At 38.6% G+C, this 23,950-nt stretch overlaps 1 protein-coding gene across 33 annotated transcripts in view; it reads right to left on the reverse strand.

Moving 5' to 3' along the window:
* LOC127502223 (polymeric immunoglobulin receptor-like) overlaps positions 1-23,950 on the reverse strand; it is a 98,925-nt gene that overhangs the window by 47,632 nt on the left and 27,343 nt on the right. For 11 of the 33 annotated variants that reach the window (XM_051874971.1, XM_051874970.1, XM_051874964.1 and 8 more), the window contains exon 5: positions 13,500-13,554. The exons of 6 other annotated variants lie outside the window; for them this stretch is intronic. In XM_051874971.1, coding sequence (XP_051730931.1) covers positions 13,500-13,554 — 55 coding nt within the window. Of the gene's footprint in view, positions 1-3,871; positions 4,199-4,519; positions 4,838-5,016; positions 5,696-9,989; positions 11,539-11,645; positions 11,690-11,919; positions 11,995-13,401; positions 13,471-13,499; positions 13,555-23,950 lie in introns of those variants that run through there. 16 more of the 33 variants (XM_051874992.1, XM_051874999.1, XM_051874987.1 and 13 more) reach the window with 13 other exon arrangements.

Here is a 23,950-nt window from a genome sequence, read left to right on the forward strand (position 1 = left end):
ACTGGATATACAACAAACACACACAAGGGATTATATGTGTATAATCGTCTAGCTTTTGGCATCAGTTCAGCCCCTTCCATTTTTCAACAGATTATGGAAAATTTGATGAAAGATCTGAGAGTGATTGTTTATTTGGATGATTTGTTGATCATGGGTCAAGATGAGCAAGAGCATCTGACAAACCTCTGCAAAGTCTTACAAAGTCTACAAGACTCAGGACTAAGGCCCCGTCCACACGGAGACACGTTTCACACACAAATTTTGTATCGGATAGGCGTTTCGTCCACACGGATCTGGCGTTTTCGGAAAGTGAAACCGCTATTTTTTGAAACCGGGTCCCAGAGTGAATAAATCTGAAAACGCCGCCTTTGCGTTTTTGTGTGTACAGCCAATCCGTATATTTTGTGAAACGATGATGTCATCACCCCACGTGTCGACCCTAGTCAGACACCGCTAACAGCACAAAACAGCAACAACAACAATAATAGCGTACTACATGCTTGTGTTCATGCTGCAGAAGCTACAGAGCCTAAAGCTTTATTTCTAAGCTTTACTAAAGCGCGCAAGGTTTATGCACATGCTCCAAGTCTTATTCTTTGTTTTTAGTGTATCTCTATTGCAGAATTACAGCGCCACATACTGATCTGGCATGTATACTACATCGTTTTGAGTCGTTTCAGTGGTTTCGTGTGGACGCAGATATTTGGAAATGGTGCAGTGCTTCAGCACACAATGCCAAATGGTTATGAGCACCCCATTGCATATGCTTCACGTACTTTGTCCCCTGCTGAAAAAAAATATTCACAGATTGAGAAAGAAGCTTTGAGTGTGATTTATGGAGTTTGGGGAAGATCCTTCAATTTGATAACTGATCATAGACCGTTACTGACCCTGTTCGGTGAACATAAGCCCTTCCCAATGATGGCTGCCGCGTACATTCAGCTGTGGACTCTAATTTTGTCAGCAGATGATTACCACATAATTTATTGCAAGGCAGAAAGTCATGGAAATGCAGATGGCTTGTCACGAATCCCTTTACCTGAAATTACAGATGTAGGAACAGAAGCCATATCAGCGAATATCGACACGCTTCTGACTAACCATCTACAAGAAGTTCCTCTAAACGCAGCACAGATTGCCAGAGTGACAAGAACAAGAACAAGAACTTTCTAAAGTTTTCCGTTGTGTTGTGGAAGGTTGACCAATTGAAGTGTCAGAGGATTTGAAAGTGTTCTATGCAAAAACAGATGAACTGTCGGTGGAACAGGGATGTGTGCTATGGGGCACACGAGTGATTGTACCATTCAAATTTCAAAAACCAGTGTTACATGAAATTCACTCAGGACACCCTGACATTGTTAAAATGAAAGCTCTGACTCGCAAATATGTGTGGTTGCCAAAAATTGATGCGGATGTAGAGAGAGTTTGCAAGGAGTGTGAAATCTGTCAACAAGAACAAAGAATGCCAAGTCCCTCTTCATCCATGGGAATTCCTGGGTGAGTGTTGGAAAAGGTCGCATGTCGATTTCGCTGGTCCTTTCCTGAACAATATGTTCAGGATCATTATTGATGCTTATTTCTAAGTGGTTAGAAGTTTTTCGTATGCCACAAATTACTTCTCAAGCTACAATTACCAGACTGAATGGACTGTTTTCTGCATATGGATTACCTGAACAAATAGTGAATGACACTGCAGCTACTTTCACTTCTGATGAGTTCGATTTGTGAAGCAGAATGGTATTTTGCACCAAAACACCCAGCAACCAATGGATTGGCGGAGAGATATGTCCAGACATTTAAGATGGGTATGACTTGACTAATGAACAAATGTGCATTGATGATAAAATAACTTTATTTCTATTGCATCATCGCACAACCCCTAATTGTACCACAGGCCAGTCACCATCTGATTTATTTTCAAAGAGGGACATCTGCACCAGATTGGATTTCCTGAAACCAAACGTTCATGAAACTGTTCGCAGAAAACAGTATTTGCAGAAAAATCGACATGACCATCGGGCAAGAGAGAGATCCTTTGCTGTGGATGATTCTGTTTTCCTGCGAAATACGGTGGGAGGAGATCCGAAGTGGCTATCTTGAGTGATTACACAACAGACAGGACCTGTTTTGTACAAGGTACATGATCCGATATCGGACACTGGGTATAGACGGCATGCTGATCAACTGAGATCACACAGTTCTTCCTCAGAGACTCCAATGCCAGAGAATGAAACTCTGGATACTCAATATACTGAAACCAATGACCAAGATTCTGGGTTTGCTGGAACATCAGCAGGTACATGCGAGTCTGAAGTAACATTCGAACCAACAGAACCCCTGATTTCAAGTCCAGTGGGTTTGCGACTTTCTAAACGGACTATTAAAGTACCACAGCATTTCAGAGACTGAGTAAAAATGTATGTTGTTAAAATTTGAACTGTGGTGTTTAACTTTAATGGCGGAGTTAATGTGATGTATTGGGAAAATGTGTATTATTATATTTACTAATTTATGAGTTGCATTCAGTGGTTCCTATGCCTATAGAGCTAGTATTTAAGTCATGTGATGTGGTGTGCACCTGGTGATGTGACGTATGTATGATGTGAACCTGAGCATCAGTAAAGCATGACTGATGGCATTTGTTGGTTGTTTACCTTGTTATTACACAACATTACTGTCCAACGAATTGACTTTCTGTGACATGCCCAGAACAGAAGTTCACTTTTCCAGCAGTGCTACTTAACTGAAATTTTCACCGTAATAACTACAAAAAAGTATTTTTATTAGTCTAATTACGGACCAAAGCGCGTTCATATTTTTATCATCTTTACTTCTTAATTTTATATCCCAGACACAGGGAATACAAACACTGATCTCTCTATTCAAACCTGCAATAATTAATAAGTTTAACTGTCCCACGACTTCATGTAGGCCTGTGTTGAAAATGTTTAGGCCAATTTACGGAGCCCCGCGCTGACACAATGTTTTATTAATCATTCGCTTTAGTTAAAATATGAGGATGTTTTATTGGGATATTTCGTCCCTGTGTTTTAATTCCACTGTAGTTAATTTGTGTCTACCTTTTAGCCTATTTATTCATTTCTTCGTTTTTCAAATCATAAAAATGATTTAATAAAAAGTGATTTCTTAATTCATGGACACTTTATTTTTCTGCATGTTATGCACAGAGCTCTGTGTTGTACGGGAATAAATGTTTCAATGTGCAAATATTGAAAATGCATCAGTGAATTATTAAATGTAGTTTCAAGTGTTCGTCTGCCGTCACTGTAACATTTCACTGTAACAGTATAGTCAAACAGCCGAGATTAAATATAATATTATTATTACCAGTAATTTTTGTTATTTTATTTTCATTTAAAAGTACAAATGTCACAGCAGCCTTACGCAATGTTGCAAACCATCCCTTTGCGCCACCTGGTGGTGATTTCGTGACAAGAGTCACATGTCACTGGGTTGTATATAATGCTGCGGCGGCGTTACACGCGGCGGTAATAGGCATTTTGGTTGACTACCATCTGTATGTGTGCAGTTTCTCATTGTGCAGAACAACATCATTATTCTACACAAAGCTGCATTTTTACCTGCAATCATACGAACTGCAGTTTTTTTTAATACTTCTTCTTTTTAAATGCAGTTTGTTTTATACTTCCTCTTTTGAAATGCAGTTTGTGGTTTTGCTTCTTTAAACAGACAGAACATCTACATTAAAAATAATCCAGTGGTTAATCCTACTTGAATAGAATCAGCTTCAAACCTCAGTGATTTTAAGCAACATGATGAATAAGATCCAGTGATCTGCTGAATAGATGTTAGTCACGGTTTTCAATGACCTTGAGAAAATCATCCGTACCTGTAACTCTGATCAGGACTCGTGTGATGAAGCTCTTGTGTCCTCGATCAGACTGAACTCCACACCAGTATTCTGAATGTTGTTCAGTCACATGACTGATGCTTCCCGTCAGGAGCTGCTCTTCTCTGTCATCATACAGCTGGATCTTTCCCTCAGGACTCCATCTTCTGCTTTGATTCACAGACGACTCTTCAGCACAGAGATCATCTCCAGATCTCCAGCAGAGAAACTTCACATCACTTCTGTGGGATTGTGGGTATTTGCAGCTGATGTTCACAGATCCTCCTGCAGCAGCTGATAGACTGATGCTCTTCACACAACAATCATCTGTTTGAGATCCAAATAAAGAGCAGCAATGTTAGAATTACCAGATAAATTCATGAATTCTGTCAAATAATGCATAAATGACTGAAAGTGGGTCACCCTTCTAATGTCCAGATAATTTGTCATTTTGTTCTCAATATAAACACATTTATCTGTCACTTTGCTGCAACATCTGATATGAGTGTAAATCTTCCATCAGGAGATAAAAAGGTTATTGATGGTGTCTGATATGAGTTAGACGTGTGAACGGCAGTAATTACAGTCAGTGTTGAGTATCGTGATGTTCTGGAGATCGTCACAGGTTTGAGGGTCTCAGTTACTCACCTGTTATAACCTCCAGATCCACTTCAGTGTTGGGATCTGATCCAACTCTTTCAGTTCCACAGTAGTACGTCCCAGAATCATGTTCACTCAGATCTCTGATGGTCACAGTGAAGACTCTTGATGTTGTGTCGTCATACAGAGAGAATCTACCCTTCTGAACCCATTTATTTTTCTCTTTAGTCTTGATTTGATCTGTGCATGTTGACCACTGTCCTTTACAAAAATACTTTTTATTTGCTGTATATCCTTCATCATATCCACATGTGATCATGACTCCTCCTCCTGAATATCCTGTCACTCTCATGGAGCTCACGACACCTACAACAAACCAGCATTTAATACATGACTAATATATACTGAAGTGAGATTCATTTTAAAGCGTCTTTAAAGGTAATTTGACCATGTTAGTTCTAGATAAAGACTTTTGTTCATTATTTAATCTCTGTTCTGCTTCTTCTGATGTGATTGTTGATCAGGACTTGAGTTCAGATTCTTACCAGGAATCATCAGCAGAGTGAAAGTCAAGATGATCTTCATTCTTCTCCCTTAATAAATGATCTTCTCTGTTGTCAGCAGATTCAGTTCTTCTGAAGCTCTCGATGTGTGTTCAGATGAGTTTTGAGTGTTTCTTTCCTGGTTACACGTTCAACATGAAGTGCTGAATGTGACGCCCACTTCCTCTGAGAGAGAGAGGATGCAGTAACCAGTTGATAATAAGCATATTCCTCTTTTAATCTTGATAATATTAGACCCTTTAAAATTGACACTTCATCATTTGAGCTCATGCCATTTGGTTTACCTTTGCCTGATAGCCAGATTGCCATTTTGGCCTGCCCAAACTAAAAATTAAGCATCATGTGGATTTGCTTTCTATTTTTTTATTCACTTCTCCTAAAATTCTACACAATTCTTCTAATTGAGATAACAAAACTTCAAGTCTATCACAGTAAAAAAATAAAAAAATAAAAATAAATGAAAAACAATTTCTGCTCGTCCACAAAATGGACACTCTCCTCTACCTGTGGATCAAGGTGTGCTCTGTGTCTGTTTGTAGCTATTAAACCACAATTCTCCACTGAAGGGTCCTCTGACCTTTTCTCAATGGGATCCCTGTACAATGTCCTCCAGCTAACTTTATAGGAAGTCACTGAGTCCCATATGTGAGACTTTGACACATGTGACATGCCGTGCTTTTTTCCCAGTTTCACTGAAAAGTTCTAGCTCAGGAATCCTGAAGGTAAGCAAAGTCCCTTCCCTTTCTTGAAAAGCATCAAAAACAGGCGCAATTTTTAACTCTGGGAAAATGACATCTATATCTTCATTAGATGTTTCCAAACCATGTTTAAATAAGCATTCAAGAAGATCATTCAACAGTCTCGGTGTCAAGTGAATTGACCTCACACCCTGCTTCTCAGCCAGTCTTTGTAATTCCAGCATTCCTTAAAGTAATCCTCATTAACGCTGAAAAATTCCAAGTCCACAACAGGATTGTGCAACAGAGGTTCTTCTCTTACCCAAAGGCCTCAAACATCCTTGACATTCCTTGATTTACTTACATTTTTCCAGGCTTTCATCATTGAGCGATAGAAAGTTGTCAATCCAGACAAATCTACTCTTTGAGTGTCCATAAGGAAAAGATGTCGGTCTAGCCCCATGCTGCCCGCTTTTCTCAGGAGGCACAAGCTACTCCAGCCCAGCTTACATCTTTTCCATAAAGTAGTCTTTTGCTGTCTGAAGTCTAAAAGTCTTTATTCTGCTGTTAATGTCCACCAATCCATGGCCTCCTTCTTGTCGGGGCAGATATTACACAGATGCTTTTAGCCAATGCTGACCAGACCAAAGAAACATTTTCCACCAGTTTTTCATAGCTGAGAGTTGAAAACGGTTCAACTTTTGGTAAAACGCAGCGCTTGTCACTGTCACTTTTTACCCCACTGTCCAATCACAGTGGAGGAGGGGCGGGACAAATACTACACCATTTTTACTACTGCATTTTTATATTCAGTAATATTCTTCAAAATTAGATACTAGGATATTCCAAATCATAGCAACCAAATTGTCTCAGCTGAAAAAACACTGCGCTCTCAAGCGCCACCAGCTGGCCGTTTTCAGAAGAGCGCCAGGCATTTTTTAGCTGGATAAAAATGTTTTGTTGGACATGCTGCTTTTCATACCTGCTGCACTGTGACATCATGCTCGAGGTATTCGCATTTGTACATATTTCTTTACTGGATATGATGGACAGTTATGGTAATATTCTCAATTACAGTGATTTCTGTTTAAAACATGGGTTCATATGCCATCCTAAGGAGTTTCACACAGTTGTAAATGTCATACCTCAAAACAAGGTGAAATTGGATTGTTTCACGGTATTCTGAGACATTCTCTCTTCCATCCCTATGTTTAGTAACTATTCTATTAGAGATCATAAATGTAACAACATCAGCATATTAGAAGTGTCTTCATTGATATTCTTCATCCAGATCGGCTCAGACGTCACTATAGTGTTAAAGATTTTGATTCGAAGGAGTTGAAGGAGATAAGAATGGGTTATCTTATTTTTCCAACTTCATTTTAAAATAATGAATGACATATATCCGTCCAAAGAATTCCTGAGGTTAGAATTAGATTTTGATTGATTTTGTGAGAATACATTGAAACTACTGAGCGCATCTTTTTTTGCTGTAACTACTCAAAGCTGTTCTGGTCTCAGTTTCACAATAAAATCCTGCATCGACATCCATGTGAACACCATTAGCTGTAAACAAGTTACATTTGGGGTCCTCAAGAAGGATTGTACACAACACTAACCTTTTCGGATTTGCTAAATTCTTCATTCATAAATGTAGGTTTTTGAACAATCTTTGTAAAATCTTTGAAGTGACTCCCATGAGCGCAGAATTGTGACGAATGTTGATCTCGAGTGATGTAATAAAAGTCACATTAATTCCAATATGACTGTTCAGACTGAGGTCACATTGCAAAACACATTTATAAAACTTTCCGTAGATTTCATCCTAAAAGTGTACATACGCACAAAATCTAGATTCTTCGTACAGAACCTGCGCAAAAATCCCTTTATAAATCCCAGTCAGCAGGAGATTGTGTGTATGTGCATCTCCACCCCGTCTCCTCCCCAAAATCACCATATATGGAGCTTATAACATCTAGTTTTACTATGCATAACCTCATCAGCATATCATTTCCATGCATATTCCCATCCACATGACACCATGGTTAACACCGTCAAAGGTACGAGACATTGGAAAATATTGGATACGGACTATAAATGCCATTTGTGCCATACACATTACATTGATAAAAATCATCCAATATCCTCTTTATGTTTTAGAATAAATATATCAAAATATCCATAAAAACAAAATTGTATAAAATACTTCTCATATAAAGTTTTCAGAATAGAGTTGATTCATTCAGTTCCACTGGTCAAATAGTATTTTAATTGTTTTAAACAAATAAATCAAATTCATGCAGTTTTGCTGATAAGGTGAGCATATCTTTTAGGATGTTTATAGGCTGTTTTTAGTGGAAACAGATCGGCTTGCTTATTTACTGCAGTGTAAATACAATTGTCTGTCTCAGTGTGTCACTGGCAAAGTTTTAAAAGGGAAAACTTGCAAATCTTCAAGCTTTTCTTCAAGTTGTATCCTTCAAATACAGTAGTATTTTTCATATTTATTTGAAGATCACATGACATCAACACCTCCTGCAGCTGCGGTTGTACAGTCAGATATTATCATTGAACCTTTTCAAACTGGACAATGAACTGTTCAACCACTGAATCCAGCAGTGTCATAATATCGAAGTAAGTGTGCATCACTGATCATCGTTCTCGCTAAAATATTTTATCTACAGTTTAGTTTAAAGAGGAGTTATTGTCCTCTCGCTCCTCGCTGTCATTAAAACAGTGTGTCACAGGAAAAGTGATCAAAAGTAGCACATCCACTATCTAAATTCACATCATTTTTGTTTAACTTCTGCGACTGCGTGATGACTGTATGCAATTTCAGTGCTTATCGCCATTAATGACAGTGGAATATTAATGTAAATGTGTATATCAGATGTAAAACAGAGTTTAAATCATTCTTTTATGTATTTAAACTGTTTTTGTGAGCATGCACTGTGTTTATGATTAGGACTCATAATGAAGATTTAAAGTGGTTTTCCTTCATCTGCTGTCAGTCCCTCAGCTCACCATCGGTGTCTCCAAAATGTTCGTACGCATGGGTCAGAGTTTGCGTACAGGTGCACAAATTTTCCCGTCAAGTTTGTTTTTATAAATCACATTTTGCACTTAAGAAGTGGCGTACGCCTCTTTCAGGGCATGTTTTGTGCGTACGCAAGGGTTATAAATGACGTCTCTGAGCTCTACTGGATTCAGTAACACATATGGAAGTGGCACAAATCGTAATCGAAAAGATCAGATTCCATGTTTTTGTGCCGTTCACAGTCATGACAAAAACAGATCTGAGTCACATATGAGAACAAAAATTTGAGCCACATTTACCTGCAGTCTGAACATAGATTTACTGTATTTATTAGTTTTCTGTTTCAGGTACTGTATGTCCATCAGTTTACAGTGTAATGACGCTTGCAAACTCGAGTAACATTAATATATACATTTTTTGGTGTTAATACTTGTATTGTGTGGTAACTTTTATAAAAGCAATAAGGTACTGGAAGTGTGCTGTATTGTGAATAAGTCACAGCTGAAGGGGTTGTAGGCAATTCACAATACAATCTCAGACCTTATTGTTTACTTATAATGTATTGGGTATTAGATATTTAAAAATCAAGTATATTTAGACCACCTTGGTTAAGCGAATCACAAAGTGTTTTTTATTCACATGATGTTTGTTTTTCCAATTAAAATTATATATATATTTATTTATCTCATTATTGATACATTTTGGAATATCTATGGCCATCTTGGTGTAAATTAGTCTAGATAACCCTTCAGATTTTGATAATTAAACTCTCATTAGCTGTATGTTGAATTTCATTTTAATTGTATTAATTGTTGGGGTATAATTAAGATTAATTCTTTCTTTTTTGGTCTTTGCATATCTTAATTCCTAAATAAGAAATCTGGTCTTTAATCGGAATGCCATGTAATTCTGACACAGTCTTTCTTTTAATGCCAAAAATTCACATTTTTTAATATTTATCGAACCAGATACTAAATTCATTAAGACACTCAAGAGCCAATTTTAATTCTTTTAAGTCTTTTTTAGAAAAAATGCTTATCATCTGCATTAATTACATTATTGGCCAACTAAATAACTTGAAATGGATTGATTTTAATATGAAGATACATTATATATATATATATTTATGACCTTTTCTGTGATTGGCCAGTTTGTTGTGATTTTTTCAGTTATTTACTGAATTGAATTATTTAAAGGTGTTAACTGTTATCTTACACTGCAGAATGATAACTTTAAAAGGATTAAATTCATCACAATTATTTAATGATTGAATGAATGAAGCACACAAAAAAAGGTATGACAAAGCCTTAAAACTGACAAACTAACAGCTAATCAGCATAATCTCAATTATTTTCAGACAATTAATCATCAGACGGATTTCATAATGGTGACAGCCCTAATTTTGGGTTGACATCGTGACCCCCACTAGCCCCATATAGATTATGAAACTCCACAGATTCATTTTCTTTGTTCACATCAATCGATCTCATCTTGAGACTTCTGTGGTAGCTGGCATTGTCCATCTGTGATGTCCTGAAGTACATCGATGTAGCGTTTTGAGTTTGTAGCTATTAAATACTTCCACATGCTAACTTTTAAACCGCTCCATGACACAGGCTTTTTTTGCGTTGTAAGGAAGGTCATGTTGTGATAATCCAGATCCATGCAGAATTTATGGTTTAATAGTTTGTATTTGGAGCTCCAGTGGTGTTGTCATCAGTCTCAGGGCTGTTGCTGTAGCAGTAGACAGATGGAGATTCTTGAGACATGGTGAATGAATGTAGCGAGTGTACCGATCTGCAGCCGTTTTAATGCCTGTAATATGTGGATGGACTTAAGAGGCAGTCTTCAGGGTTGGCAACGCCCTCTTCAGGTGAAACTAATTCACCTTTACAGAACTGTAGCGATCATACATGTCACACCATCTGAACATCTTGTCAATACAGATAAAAATGTTGTCAAGCATACAAACATCTTTCCACTGAAACAAAAATTTCATGTCATAGTACATGTGATGCTCAGACTCAGGAATAGGTCATGTACGTTCGCGGAGCTTTGTCTTGTTGTTGCAGCAAAAAATATAAACACAGTCGTCTGGTAACTTTTTACTATGGTCCCCGACCACACCAAGGACTGACACCATCTCGTGTCAGGAGTCATGCCGTCCCACTCAGTGATGTACAACGACTCGTCACCACTGTCATTCAAATCTCTCTAAACGTAACTTCTTAAAAAACATTGACCAGTCAAATCAGGCATGGTTCCTGTGAGTAAAATCATCTCCAACATCCACAGCGTAGAGTTTCACAATCCACATCACCTTGTCAAACACATATCTTCCTACACGATTACCAGACATTGAGAAATCATGTTTCACAAAATCCACAACTTCATGAAGAAACTTTGTCAAGCTAACATTTTGTTTTTTCCTCAACGCAAAAACCAGTTCCTCTCTCATTTCCACAGACCCTAAAATATAAGGCAAAGGAGCATCACTGAAGAAGACTAACAAAAAAAACACTCAAACTTTATGCCAAAGAAACGGTGATAAAAACGTTCAGCTCATTTATATTCTCTGCTCTGTTCACTGTAATCCTCATTATTCCTGATATTCACCAAACAATTCACCACAGTGTAATTCAGATCCTCAGCAGATGTGATGAAGCACTGAGAGTCACCAGTGTCTTTCTGAACTGCAGTGTAAACACAGATAGATAAAACAGAGGGGTTTGTGGGTAATTGTTTGTGAGTGTCTTTAATCTCCTCATAATCACAACCAGTGTAAGAAACCTGAGGAGAGACAGAGAAATTATTTACAGCTCTGAAGATCGTCAGGATGGAAGGCATTAGAGATTAATATCATTATGAATAAAAATCAATACAGTATCTGGACTCACCACTTCATGTTCTCCTGGTCCAGTCTGAGATGGCGAATCACCGCCTGTCAAAAACAAGCATCCTAAATGAATGACATTACTGTATATCACAATTCAACACTGATGTTTTGTGTAAATGTTTTCACACTTCATCAAGTATCTGTATTTTGCTCATGTCTCGTTGCAGCCTATAGGTGGCGACAGAAAGTGGGAAAACAGATCAAGAAATCTGTTTTAAACTGGGTATAAATGGAGAGTTTCTGCATCTAAAGTAGTTAAGAATGATGCTTCTTACAGAGAAACAGGAATGAGAGTCCAGAGATGATCAGAACCAGAAGAACCAGAACCAGAAGGACCATCAGAGAAGAGCCTGAAAACACAGGAGAAATAATCAGAGAATCTGATCACTTTGAGCTGAATATCAGATCAGATCATGAGCGTAGCTTGACGTTTGGAGTAGGATTGATCAGACCATGATACTGGATTTTCAGGGTTGCCAGGTCTGAGTAACAAAACTAGCCCAATGGCCAATCAAAATATCCCAAAAAGAAGCCTAATGACCATATCCCAGATATCAAAAATATGCCATTCCCATACCTAAAATACATATTTTACAGTCAGTTTTATGAAAATTGAAAACCACTATATTGTAGTGATTATAAACAGCTCAAAGGCTCTCAGTGTCTCTCCTTCACAAAACTTCACATCTAGCACATCTTTATCATTGGTAGAATGTGAAATATTTCAATACAAGCTTTTTAAACAAATTATACAATATGTCAAACTTTTAACCCATGGGGGGAAAATCAAACCAGTTTCTAGGTTTCACATTGTACATTCATGCTCAGTTTAAATAACGATCTTGTCTCACACGTGTGCATCAGTTGTGTTTGTGTATAACTGAATGTACCAGATAGTTTGTCCTAAATAGACTTTTTGAACCATTTATAACAGCAAGTATGTAAAAACGGCATATTCTTCACTTAAATAAACACGTTTTCCACTGTGGAATGCCAAAGCTGCTGAAATAAATAAATAAATAAATACATACATATAGAAATAAATGTAAAAAACTAAAATAAATAAATATATAAATAAATATACAAAGAAATGTTTAAAAAAAAAAAAAAAAAAGTGTATATGTATACCTTTATTGCCTTGTGTATAATTGTATTTTTTCCACATTTATTTCTTCATTTATGTAGTTATACATCTATTTATTTCCACATGTATGTATTTATATGTGTATTTATATCTACATTTAATTATTTTCGCATTTATTTATTTACCTATTTGACATTATTTATACATTACCATATAGACAAAGAAATGTATAAATAATTAAATGTGGAAATAATTAAATGTGGAACTAAATACATATATAAATAAATGTGTGTATAAATAAAAGTGTGAATAAATAAATGTATAAATTTAAAAAATAAATAAATAAATGTGGGGAAAATACAATTATACATATATTTTTTAAATTTCTTTGTATTTATGTATTTATTATTTATTTACTTTTTTACATTTTTATTTATTTATCTATTTCAGCAGCTTTTCCATTCCATAATGAAACACCAAAATGCAGATTCAACTCAATATGCAAATGAGAATGATTGGGTTATTATTGCTATTTTATAATATACATATACAATATAATTTACATATCTATTTAAAATGTATTAAATGTAATATTATTATTTATTTTAGAGTTTAAAATATTTTTATGTTTAGTAATTCAGCAGCACATGTTTGTATTTCAGCACAAGATCACCTGATGATGTGTTCAGAGACGGCAGTGATGTAGAAGTTCTGGAAACGCCTGTGAACGGTGAAGATTGGACTGATGAGAAAGAAGCAGCAGATGATGATGATGATGATGATGATGATGATGATGATGATGATGGTGGTGGTGGTAATGATTCCTCTGAAAATGAAAAAATTAAGTTCTAAATTATGCTTTTTCACACCCAGAACTTCAAACTAGAAAAAACTGTTGAGCTCCAAATAGACAAGGAATCCGTTTACTTCAGGTGTGTAAAACCAAGGGAATTCTTGAAAACGATCAAGAAGGTTTCTGGCCGCACACTGAATCCAGTACAGACTGAAGAACTCTAGCAAAACATTTATTATTTTATAAATTGCATCGTGCAAAAACTGCAAAGCACTACTTGTTTTTAATTCACATGAACCTTACACTTTTTGCACAATGCTGACAGAGACACTGTACGTTTCATGAAAAGTAATATGAATGTAAAATAAACAAATAGCTTTAACTAACAATATTAGAGTCGTCACATTTATATAATGAAATGAAGAATAAATCAGTCACACACACAAACACTGTCCACTGCTTTACTACAGATGGTACTCAACCAGAATGTGTTTTTTGTCGCCGCGGGTACCGTCACGGTTTGAAGCGGGAAATTCATTTCTGCTCTTGACCGCTAAGTGGTGCTATAACCATAGATTTTCACATGTTATGGAGTGGACGTATCACAGCTCGTTTTCGTGAGTAGCAGTCATGTGGAGATTAAAATAATACTATCAATAAGATTTTTAAAAATCACATACATAACCACATGTAGTAAATGTACGCATTCGCGTAATGAATTCAAACGGTACAGTAAATGTCAAAATTGTTTACTTTTTCATGGACTGCGCTTTAATGCAGGAGGCTACTAATACCCCCGTATTTCATTTTTAAAATATTTCTTAATAGGCCTATTTATTAAGTTTTTGTTTGTTTTTGTTTTTTTTATAAAACTAAATAATAGCAATGCATCGACTGGCCTCTAGGGACAGGCTCCAAAAGAGAGCAGAATCTCATTAAGCCCCATGTTAAAATGCCCAACTTTACAGCAGACAAAAATATGTTCATAGCCTGGTATAAATTGTGGTTTTGGTCTACAAAGATAATTTTGCCCTTCATGACAACTGTGAGGGGGTGAATTTTTTTGTAACTCATCTTTTTAAATTATATTAAGCCTTAAAGTTCTGCATAATTAAGGGCGTGGCCACTTGAGTGACAAGTGGATTGCCGCTGCAGTCACCACTAGCCGTTTGTCTGCTGACTGTTACCTCAGCTAAATCCAGCCGCTGAACTTGGCATCTCTGCCGTGTTTGTGCTTTTTTCTGGATTATTTCATACAATTATCAAATGGCTTGCTGTGTGGTCGAGACAGATGTACGTCTGTGTACATGTGCACACATGCGGAAGATAAACAGAACACATGTTGTTGGATCATCTTGGATAAAAGTTTTGTCCATCAGATTTACTACAATGACATTGGCTGGAGAATATGCCTCTCAAGACACCACAAAATCTGACAGCACTGCTTGGATATTACAGTTTTTTACGATTGCTTAAGCACAATTTTAAAAACAAGGCTCATTTTGTCAAAACACTACACACAATTCACAGATCCACACACACAAGTAGCAGAACACCTCAGTTATTTTGCAAAATGAAACACTTCATTCAAAACTTTACATCAATTTAGCAAAACCCAACTTTGACATTCATACATTCAGATTCTCTTTGATTCATTCACACACTGCTGTGCTCAATCTTAAACACTTGTCATTGATTTTTTCAGAGATATTGTTAGAGTAAAGTACATGAATATATTGACAAAAACAAACAAACAAACAAACAAAAAAGCACACAAGATCAGTACTGCACATTGATGAAAATATTTATTTATCACCACATTGTAAAACCATTCAATACATCCATGACTTTCCAAAGGTTACATTTTGCACTGAAAATACAACATATATACACGAACAAAAACATTTGTGGAGACAAAACAAAAGCGTGATTTTAAATGAAAAAAAATGAAAAAACACCTAAGCATCATCTCTTGGCCTAGCCGGATCTGGCCATAGCACTTCATCACAGGTGATGTCCTCTCTCTCAAGACAGCGAGGGAAGAATCTCCTTGAATGGCGAATCCATCCTTGCACAGACCCTGCATCAATTAGGTCAGGCCTTCTCTTGAATGAGGCATATCCTGACATAGGGCTGGAGATTGTAAACCTTCCATGCCAAAAACAAACCCCTCCTCAATGGATTTAAGGAAGGGAGAGTATGGTGGGATATATTGGAGTGAAAACTGTGGATGCTAATGAAAGCAGTTTTGGACCAGAGCAGATCGGTGGAAATATACATTGTCCCATATGACAATGTATCTCATCTGCTTTGCATCCATTTGGTCTTCTGCTGTGACGATTTTTCTAGTCTGTTGTAAGGGCCTAAGTTGGCATGCTGGTGGAGGACCACATTCTGCAGGATTGCAACAGACATTGTGATGTTACCACCACGTTAGCTCTGTGGCTAATGATGTTTCTCCCTCTCCCTCTTACTGCAACATTGCCTTCCATTTTGTTGAAGACACACAAACTCACCTTTTGCCTTATACTACTTGCACCTGATTGTTGAGTTTACAGTTAAGCACCTAAGTGTCTGCTGACCTGACGGCCATGTTTGATCAGTTGGTTTATAGGGGTGGTATTTTGGAAAGCAGTGTCTTGAAATGGCAAAGAAGTGGCGTTATGTTAAATTTCTGTGTCTAATGTAGAGAAGTGTGTTTAATGTTGTGCAAAACAATGTGTGTAGTGTTTTGCAAAAAGTGTGAGGCTGAGAATGTGCTTATAGTTGTGCAGATCTGGGCTGAGGTTTTGCTCCTTGAGTGTAGAGTTTCAGTAACTATGTTATTTTTTTAATTTTAGTGTGTGAGCAATCGTAAAAACTGTAATATTGGATAAAGTTTAATATTGTAATACTGTATTCACAACCACAACTGCTAAAAAAATAAATAGTTTGGTTTGAATCTTGCTTTCGTATTTACCGTGAATTTTTTAACATTTCTCTGCCAATTACTTTCAGTCTTGTACAGAAATATACAGGAGCTCATGAAAGAAGAGCTTTAGGTTTTGAATAACTGTGTGTATATGATATATCCAAAAATAGAATGTCATGGCAAACGTGTTTGCGATATGAGACAAATGTTTGCTTTTGAGATGTGCTTGTGATATTTTGAATGCAGTGCTGCGTTTTGCATTTTGTGTGTAAAGTTTTGAAAAAAAGAGGCAAAGTTTTGAAAATGTGTGTAAGCAGTTGAAAAAAAAATAATTACACTTCAAAAAAGAGGCAAACAGGAAGTGCAATGACATCTAGAGATTACAGTGACTGGACAAAGAACAGACAGAAACTGAGGGTTTATAAACAGGAAACAGAGCTAACGATACTAATTAAGACACACCTGAACTGAGGACTCTAATCAAATCTGTAACCTAGGAGACGAACAGTGAGGAAATGAGGAAGACTGAACAAACTGAGAAGTAAACTTAAAACAATTCAATGAAAACAAAGACAAAACCCTGACAACATAGAGAATTGTGTGTTGTGTTTTGCAAAAAGTGTTTTATGAAATTGAAAACTGAGTCGAGGGCTGAGAATTAGTGTGTGGTTTTGCAGATTTGGTGTGTAGTTCTAGTGTTTGAGTGTCAGATTTCAGAAATTGCGTGACAAGGGTTTTGTGTGTAAGCAGTTGAAAAAAACTGTAAAATGAGGAATACAGAATCTTATTCTTGCAACATTTCATATTTGTATTGCCAAATAGCGTTGCTGTGTACAATTAAAACAGTGCACAATGATAATAGTACAAGCAACAAGTTAAAAACATTAGATTTTTATTTCATCTCTCGCCGACACGCTGGATCTCTTTCAGCAACTCTTTGTCTCCCTCGCTGACGCTCGATTCAGACCTTTAAATCAGCTATTGTCCTGCACCCCCACCATGAAGCTATACTGATCTTTCCCAGCCTGAGCATCTGAGACTAAAAACAAAATAAGTCGCAAAAGAGCAATTCAGACTTAAATCGCTATTCTAGACATTACCCTACTATTTTTAAAGTGTATAGATAATGAAAGAATTAAATCATTTACATGTCGTAGTAGCCTAGCGTTAACCTAGATAAATTTATTGGCCCATATTCAAGTGTTTGTGCGGAGTGTGGAAGAGTATTGATGCACTCGCTGCATGACACGGAGGCGCCCACGCGATCATTTGCATTTTTTTTGGTAACACTTTATTTTAGGGTCTTTTAACTAGTTGCTTATTATCATGCATATTACTAGGATATTGGCTGTTTATTAGTACTTATAAAGCACATATTAATGCCTTATTCTACATGACTATATTCTACATCTCTTAATCCTACCCAATACCCAAACTTAACAATTATCTTACTAACTATGAATAAGCAGTAAATTAGGAGTTTATTAAGGGAAAAGTCGTAGTTAATAGTGAATATGTGTTCCCTATACTAAAGTGTTACCTTTTTTTCCTGATAATGAAACAATCTAAAATACTCCATCGTTTTTGGTCATACAGATACAAGTAAAAATGGTCTACTGTTATTTCTGTAAACTCACAATAATAACAATCAGGATTGTCGTCTCGATCTCCATGAACTTGAGTGCAGAACATGACAGAACCAAAACTCAGCGTATGCTTGCCTTACAGACATGAGAAATATAGCTACCTCCAGAAAGCTTGCAAATAAACCAATTTAAATCGAAATCAAATACTCTCTGATTATGTCATTTGTATATGAAGGTTGTAAAGGCATTTTTTTCTAAAGAAGTGTCCACTACTGCGAAGTCAGCATAGCAAACTTCATCTTTGCAGCCTACACGGACTCAGAAAACACTAGTTTATTAATAAATAATTAAAATGTATCTTTTTTTCCAGATACATTCATAATCATACTTTTGTCTGTGCTTTGAAGCAAGCCTGAAGCAAGTGATTGTGCTCGAAATATATTAAGCCGAATAGTCTATATATTAAAGGCTCAGATTAGTATAAATTTAATATAAACGGGCAATTAGTCGAAAAATGGCTAGACGAAGTAGAAAAATCTTTAGTGGCTGGCAGCCCTATTAAATACCCACTGGAGTTCTCTGTTGAAGTTTTTAAAGCTTTTTAATAGGTGTTTACATAGATAAATTCATCTTTCAGAACAGTCATGTCCGTAACATTGATTTTTTTCTCCGAAATGCGAAAACAAAAACTGAAATAAAACAGATATTATATGAGCCAACCCTTCTCCATTCAGCAGATATTGTTGCTTTTGGTTTTTTGCATTGTAATTCACAGAAAGTCTAGCTATTTTTGTCATAGAAGTTTATTAATTGTTAAATATACATTATTCAATTATTGAAGAATTCAAACAGAATCAGATGTTTTGCTTGATCAGATGATTTACTCCGTTTTACTATGCCAGCTTTTCCCAAGCAAAACTAAATGGTCAATTTCAACCCAATAATTAGCCTAAATGCCACAGGAATCCTGGGAACTTATAAAGTTTCGTTATCCAGAAAACTATAAAAAATATGGTGTAACAAATAAATGTGTTTTAGAACTGCAGGACACACACATCTCAGTCTGTTTGTTTGAGATTTGAACCCGTGTCACTGATGTTTCTTGTGGTGTATTGGGATAATGTGATTATTATTATTATTCACTAACTCATGAGTTGCATTCATTGGTTCCTATGCCTAGGAGCGCCCCGGGTTACTTCACTGTAACCCTGTTGCCTGAAAAGGCGGGAACGAGAAGCTGCGCTTAATACAGCGCTGTGGGAACGTCTTTAGTCGTGACCAGCTGTGAATAAATGTGTAAAACAACTTCAATGAAATTGACCCATATTTATAGCCTTGCGTGACGTCATTGCTATAATTAGATGTGCCACAGGTGCATCAGCAGATATTTTGTCTGAAGAGCAGTCCTGGGGCATCCCAGTGCGGCAGTGAAGCGCAGCTTCTCGTTCCCGCCTTTTCAGGGAACAGGGTTAGAGTGAAGTAACCCGGGGCGTTCCCTTTCAAAGGCTACACTCTAAGCTGTGCTTAATACAGCGCTGTGGGAACGAGAATACCCACGGCGCCGCACTGTGTGTCCGGACCCCCTGGCTGTGAAGTGTGTCACCAAGCACAGAGAGTCTCAGACACTAGTTTGCGATGCTGACTCAAGGACGTGAGAGCCCGGAGTAACATGAACATCCAATCTATAAAACCTTATGAATGTGTGAGGTGAGGACCAGCCTGCCGCATCACAAACATGTTGCAAGGGAGCGCCCCTTGCCGAAGCTCTAGAAGAGGTAACTCCCCTGGTGGAATGAGCCCTGATACCCGTGGGCGAAGTGTGACCATACGCCTCATAGGCAAGGGCAATAGCATCTCTCACCCAATGTGACATGGTCTGTTTCGTGGCGGCCGCACCCCTGTTATGGCCGCCATGACAAACAAACAGTTGCTCTGACTTACGACACTGGCTAGTACGGTGGACGTAGGTCTGAAGAGCACGGACTGGACACAGTCTATGAAGTCTCTCCTGCTCCGGCGTTGTGAACGGCGGAGGGCAGAAGTCTTCAAGAGTGACTGGATGCAAGGTCGAGAAAGGTACCTTTGGCAGATAGTCAGGATGAGGATGCAAAATGGCTTTCACCATTCCTGGGGCAAAGTCTAAGCAGGATGGCACAATGGACAGAGTCTGCAGATCCCCAGTTCTTTTTAGAGAAGTTATAGCCATGAGAAAAAACATTTTTAGAGTTAACAGCTTATCTGAAACTGACTCTAACGGTTCAAAGGGGGTCTCAACCAGGCCCTCCAGGACTATTGCTAGGTCCCATGAAGGAATCCTGGTTCTAGAAGGAGGCCTAAGCCGCCTGGCTCCTCGAATGAAGCGAGAGAGCAGGACATGCTTGCCCAAAGGCACCCCGTCAACCAGAGTGTGGAGAAAATCCAGAACTGTAGCAATTTGGCAGTTTACTGGATCTGCATTATGTACAGTACACCATCTTTCAAAGACACCCCATTTGTTGGCATAACTTGATCTAGTGGAAGGAGCCCTAGCATTTAATGGTCTCAGTAACATCAGGTGAAAGCCCTGTGTCCCTCAGTTGGTTCCCCTCAGGGGCCAAACATGAAGGTTTCCACATCTCCGTCAGGATATTGTCCCCTGCACCTGAGACAGAAGGTCCCTCCTCTTCGGTATCGCCAACGGCGAGCTGTCGAGTAGAGATATTATCTCCGAGAACCATATTCCATTCAGCCAACGTGGCGCTATCAGTAAGAGGCAAGTCCCTTGTTGGCGAAATTTGGTTAGAACTCCTGGGAGCACAGAAACCGGAGGAAACGCATACAGGCGCATTCTGGGCCACATATACATCCAGACCCAGGGGAAGCTGGGTGACTCCAAAAGAAATAGAGTAGACATTGCGCTGCCTGTTGGGGGCGAAGAGGTCCATCTGTTTCATAAAATCTTTACCAGATTTGTTTAACTACCTCGGGTGGAGTTTCTACTCCCCCGTCGGTCTGGACAGATATATGGGGATATAAATCACCCTGAGGGACAGGAACTTCTCCTGAGCCTAGAGCAGAATGCGCTGCACTAGCCCGTCTAGACGTCGCTAACGCAGTCCACCCCGGCGATTTGTATTAGAGGCTACCGCAGTAATGCTAGGACATGGTAACCCCTTAACTGGTGGAGGAATACAGACCGGGGTCTGAGCCACATAGAAAGGGAATGAACCCTTACCATAAACATGGATTTTAGAAGTAATGTCGCTTGCCCCCAGCTTCACGGTAGTGGAGACCACGCCGTTGAAACGCGGAGAACGACGGAAAAATTGGATTCTGTAACCTTTTTCTACGGTCTTTAGAACCCACGCCGAAATCCCTGGCAGTAGTTTCCACGCTGCCAAGTTCTCTGAAATGGGCACTAATCTTGATACTTCCCTTTGAGGGGATGTTAGATGTTCCACGTCCTGATGTGTTACAGGAAACAACACAACACCTAACATTTCACTGAAAACCGCTGACTCCCGAAGCACCAGAGGTGGCGGGGAAGGAGGGTTTATGTGAAAATATTGAGAAGGGGCGGGCGTTAGGTATTATGAGGCTGCTGAGCGTGACGAGCCGGTCCTCAGTTTTTACGAGGGGAAGCACAACTCGCCACAGTCTGATTATCAGCCTTTCTTAGCTGGTCAGCCTGGTCCACCTGCAACACTGCCATAGTGTGCAGAGCAGTACCAGTCTGACACATTGGTCGAAATGCCTTCCCACCAGTATGGATGTTATTATGCATAGCTTGGTGGGGAGTGCTGTCTCTTTAAGTGACTATGAGCTCCAGAGAAGAAATAGCTCGCAAGCGTCTCTTCGAACTGGAGCATCATTGTATAAATCACACGCCCTTGCACCCACAATAGTCGAATAAGTTGACATTGAGGGCACAAAGACACACGAAAAATAAGGTTTTCCCCATGAACGAGTTAACGTCATGGAGGACCTATTTATTTTGCTTTATACATATTATATATCATTCTATAATTTATATGTTTATATATTATAAGGCCATTTCACTTATTAAATTCCTCAGAATTAAATGCAGCCAATTACCAGACAAGTAAACACGGTCTGAATGAAAGGCTGTGCTTAAATCTTTCATAGATCAGTCTGATATGCCTGTAACACAGCCATTGTGTACGGTGCAGTACCAGCCTGACTCGCTGTGAAACGCCTCTGATGATGCGCCCCCAGGGGAGAGATAGCATGCGAGCGTCTCTCTGATCTGAGGCAACATCGTATAAACGCTGCCTTTGTACCCACGATAGTCGAGCGGGCCGACGTGAACCCATCTCTCGCTCCTCAGCCAGATCACCACGCGAGCCCCACAATCAGATTGTGGGTGCTACCCCTTTGAAATAAGCAAAGCGAACGCGAAGCACTTCAACTGTGGACATTCACAATGCTCGCACTCGCCCTGTTACAACGCAAGGGCAGCGTGCTCTTCCCCAAACAAACAAAACAATACCGGTGTGTGTCCGATTCGGAGATGGAACGCGAACACGGGGACACACACCGTTTGCTTTGTTCAGCCATGACTTTCTCTTAAATATATGTGTGTTCACTTTTCACTTGTCAGACAGAGTTGAAAAAAGAAACAAGGGGAGAGAAAGTTCTGCGCACTGCCTTTTAAATCTAACTCCTAACAAAGTAATGAAGGAAGGAAAGAGTTTGAACAGAGGTGCTTCACAGTATGGTCTCTGAAGACAAAAGACCTGCTGATGCACCTGTGGCACATCTAATTATAGCCTAGCTTACGACGCATTCCAATGACGTCACGCAAGGCTATAAATATGGGTCAATTTCATTGACGTTGTTTTACACATATATTCACAGCTGGTCACGACTAAAGACGTTCCCACAGCGCTGTATTAAGCGCAGCTTAGAGTGTAGCCTTTGAAAGGGAACTAGGATTTAGGTCATGTGATGTGGTGTGCACAACATATGTATGATGTGAACCTGTTACATGTGCCCTGGGTCTGTGCTCTTTTCATTATATGGACTCCATTTCCCACAATTCCCCACCTAGGAACCAATCATGCACTCACACCTGTTTCCCATCATTGACCCTTTATAAGCTGCACTCACACAGTGCTGAGTGTTTATTTTGCCTTGTATTCTACCTTGTCTTCCTTGTCCTTGTCTTCCTTGTCCTTGTCTTCCTTGTCCTTGTCCTTGTCTTCCTTGTCCTTGTCTTCCTTGTCCTTGTCTTCCTTGTCCTTGTCTAACCTTGCCTGTGGTTTGACTCTGGACTGTTTCCTTGTTTGATGAATGTTTGCTGCCTGTCTTGACCTTTGCCTGTGTTTGGATTACTCTTTTGCCTAGCCTTCCTGTATCTGTTTGCTGGTGTTTGACCCTCTGCCTGTACGACTACACTCATTCTGTTTATTAAAGCCTGCACGTGGATCTCCAACTCCATTGTCCCGCTCCCTCCGTTACAGAACCTGAGCATCAGTAAAGCATGCTTAATGGCATTTGTTGGTTGTTTGCCTCGTTAATACACAACATAAACTGGCGACGAGGATAAAGTACGTGAGAGAACGTGGCGCAAGTTGGAAGACTAGATGAGTATAAACCAGAAAATGAATCCTGGTCTGCGTGTATTCAACAAGTGGAACTGTTCATGATTGCAAATGACGTGGATGATAGGAAACAAATAGTGACTTTGTTTAGTGCTGTGGGAGCATCCATGTATGGATTACTATGGAATCTGGTTCAGCCCGCAAAGCCAAAGGATAAAACATTTGAAGATATTGTGAATATTCTTAAGGCCCATTTTGAACCAAAGCCGTTGATAATAGCTGAACATTTCCAATTTCAGCGCTGTGTTCAAAAGCCCCATGAAACTGTGTCCCAGTATGTTGCTGAACTCAAACTATGTGGATGAGGCTCTATGTGATCGCTTAAAATA

This window comes from Ctenopharyngodon idella, chromosome 20, assembly GCF_019924925.1.
Source record: "Ctenopharyngodon idella isolate HZGC_01 chromosome 20, HZGC01, whole genome shotgun sequence".
In the NCBI taxonomy this organism is placed as follows: domain Eukaryota; kingdom Metazoa; phylum Chordata; class Actinopteri; order Cypriniformes; family Xenocyprididae; genus Ctenopharyngodon; species Ctenopharyngodon idella.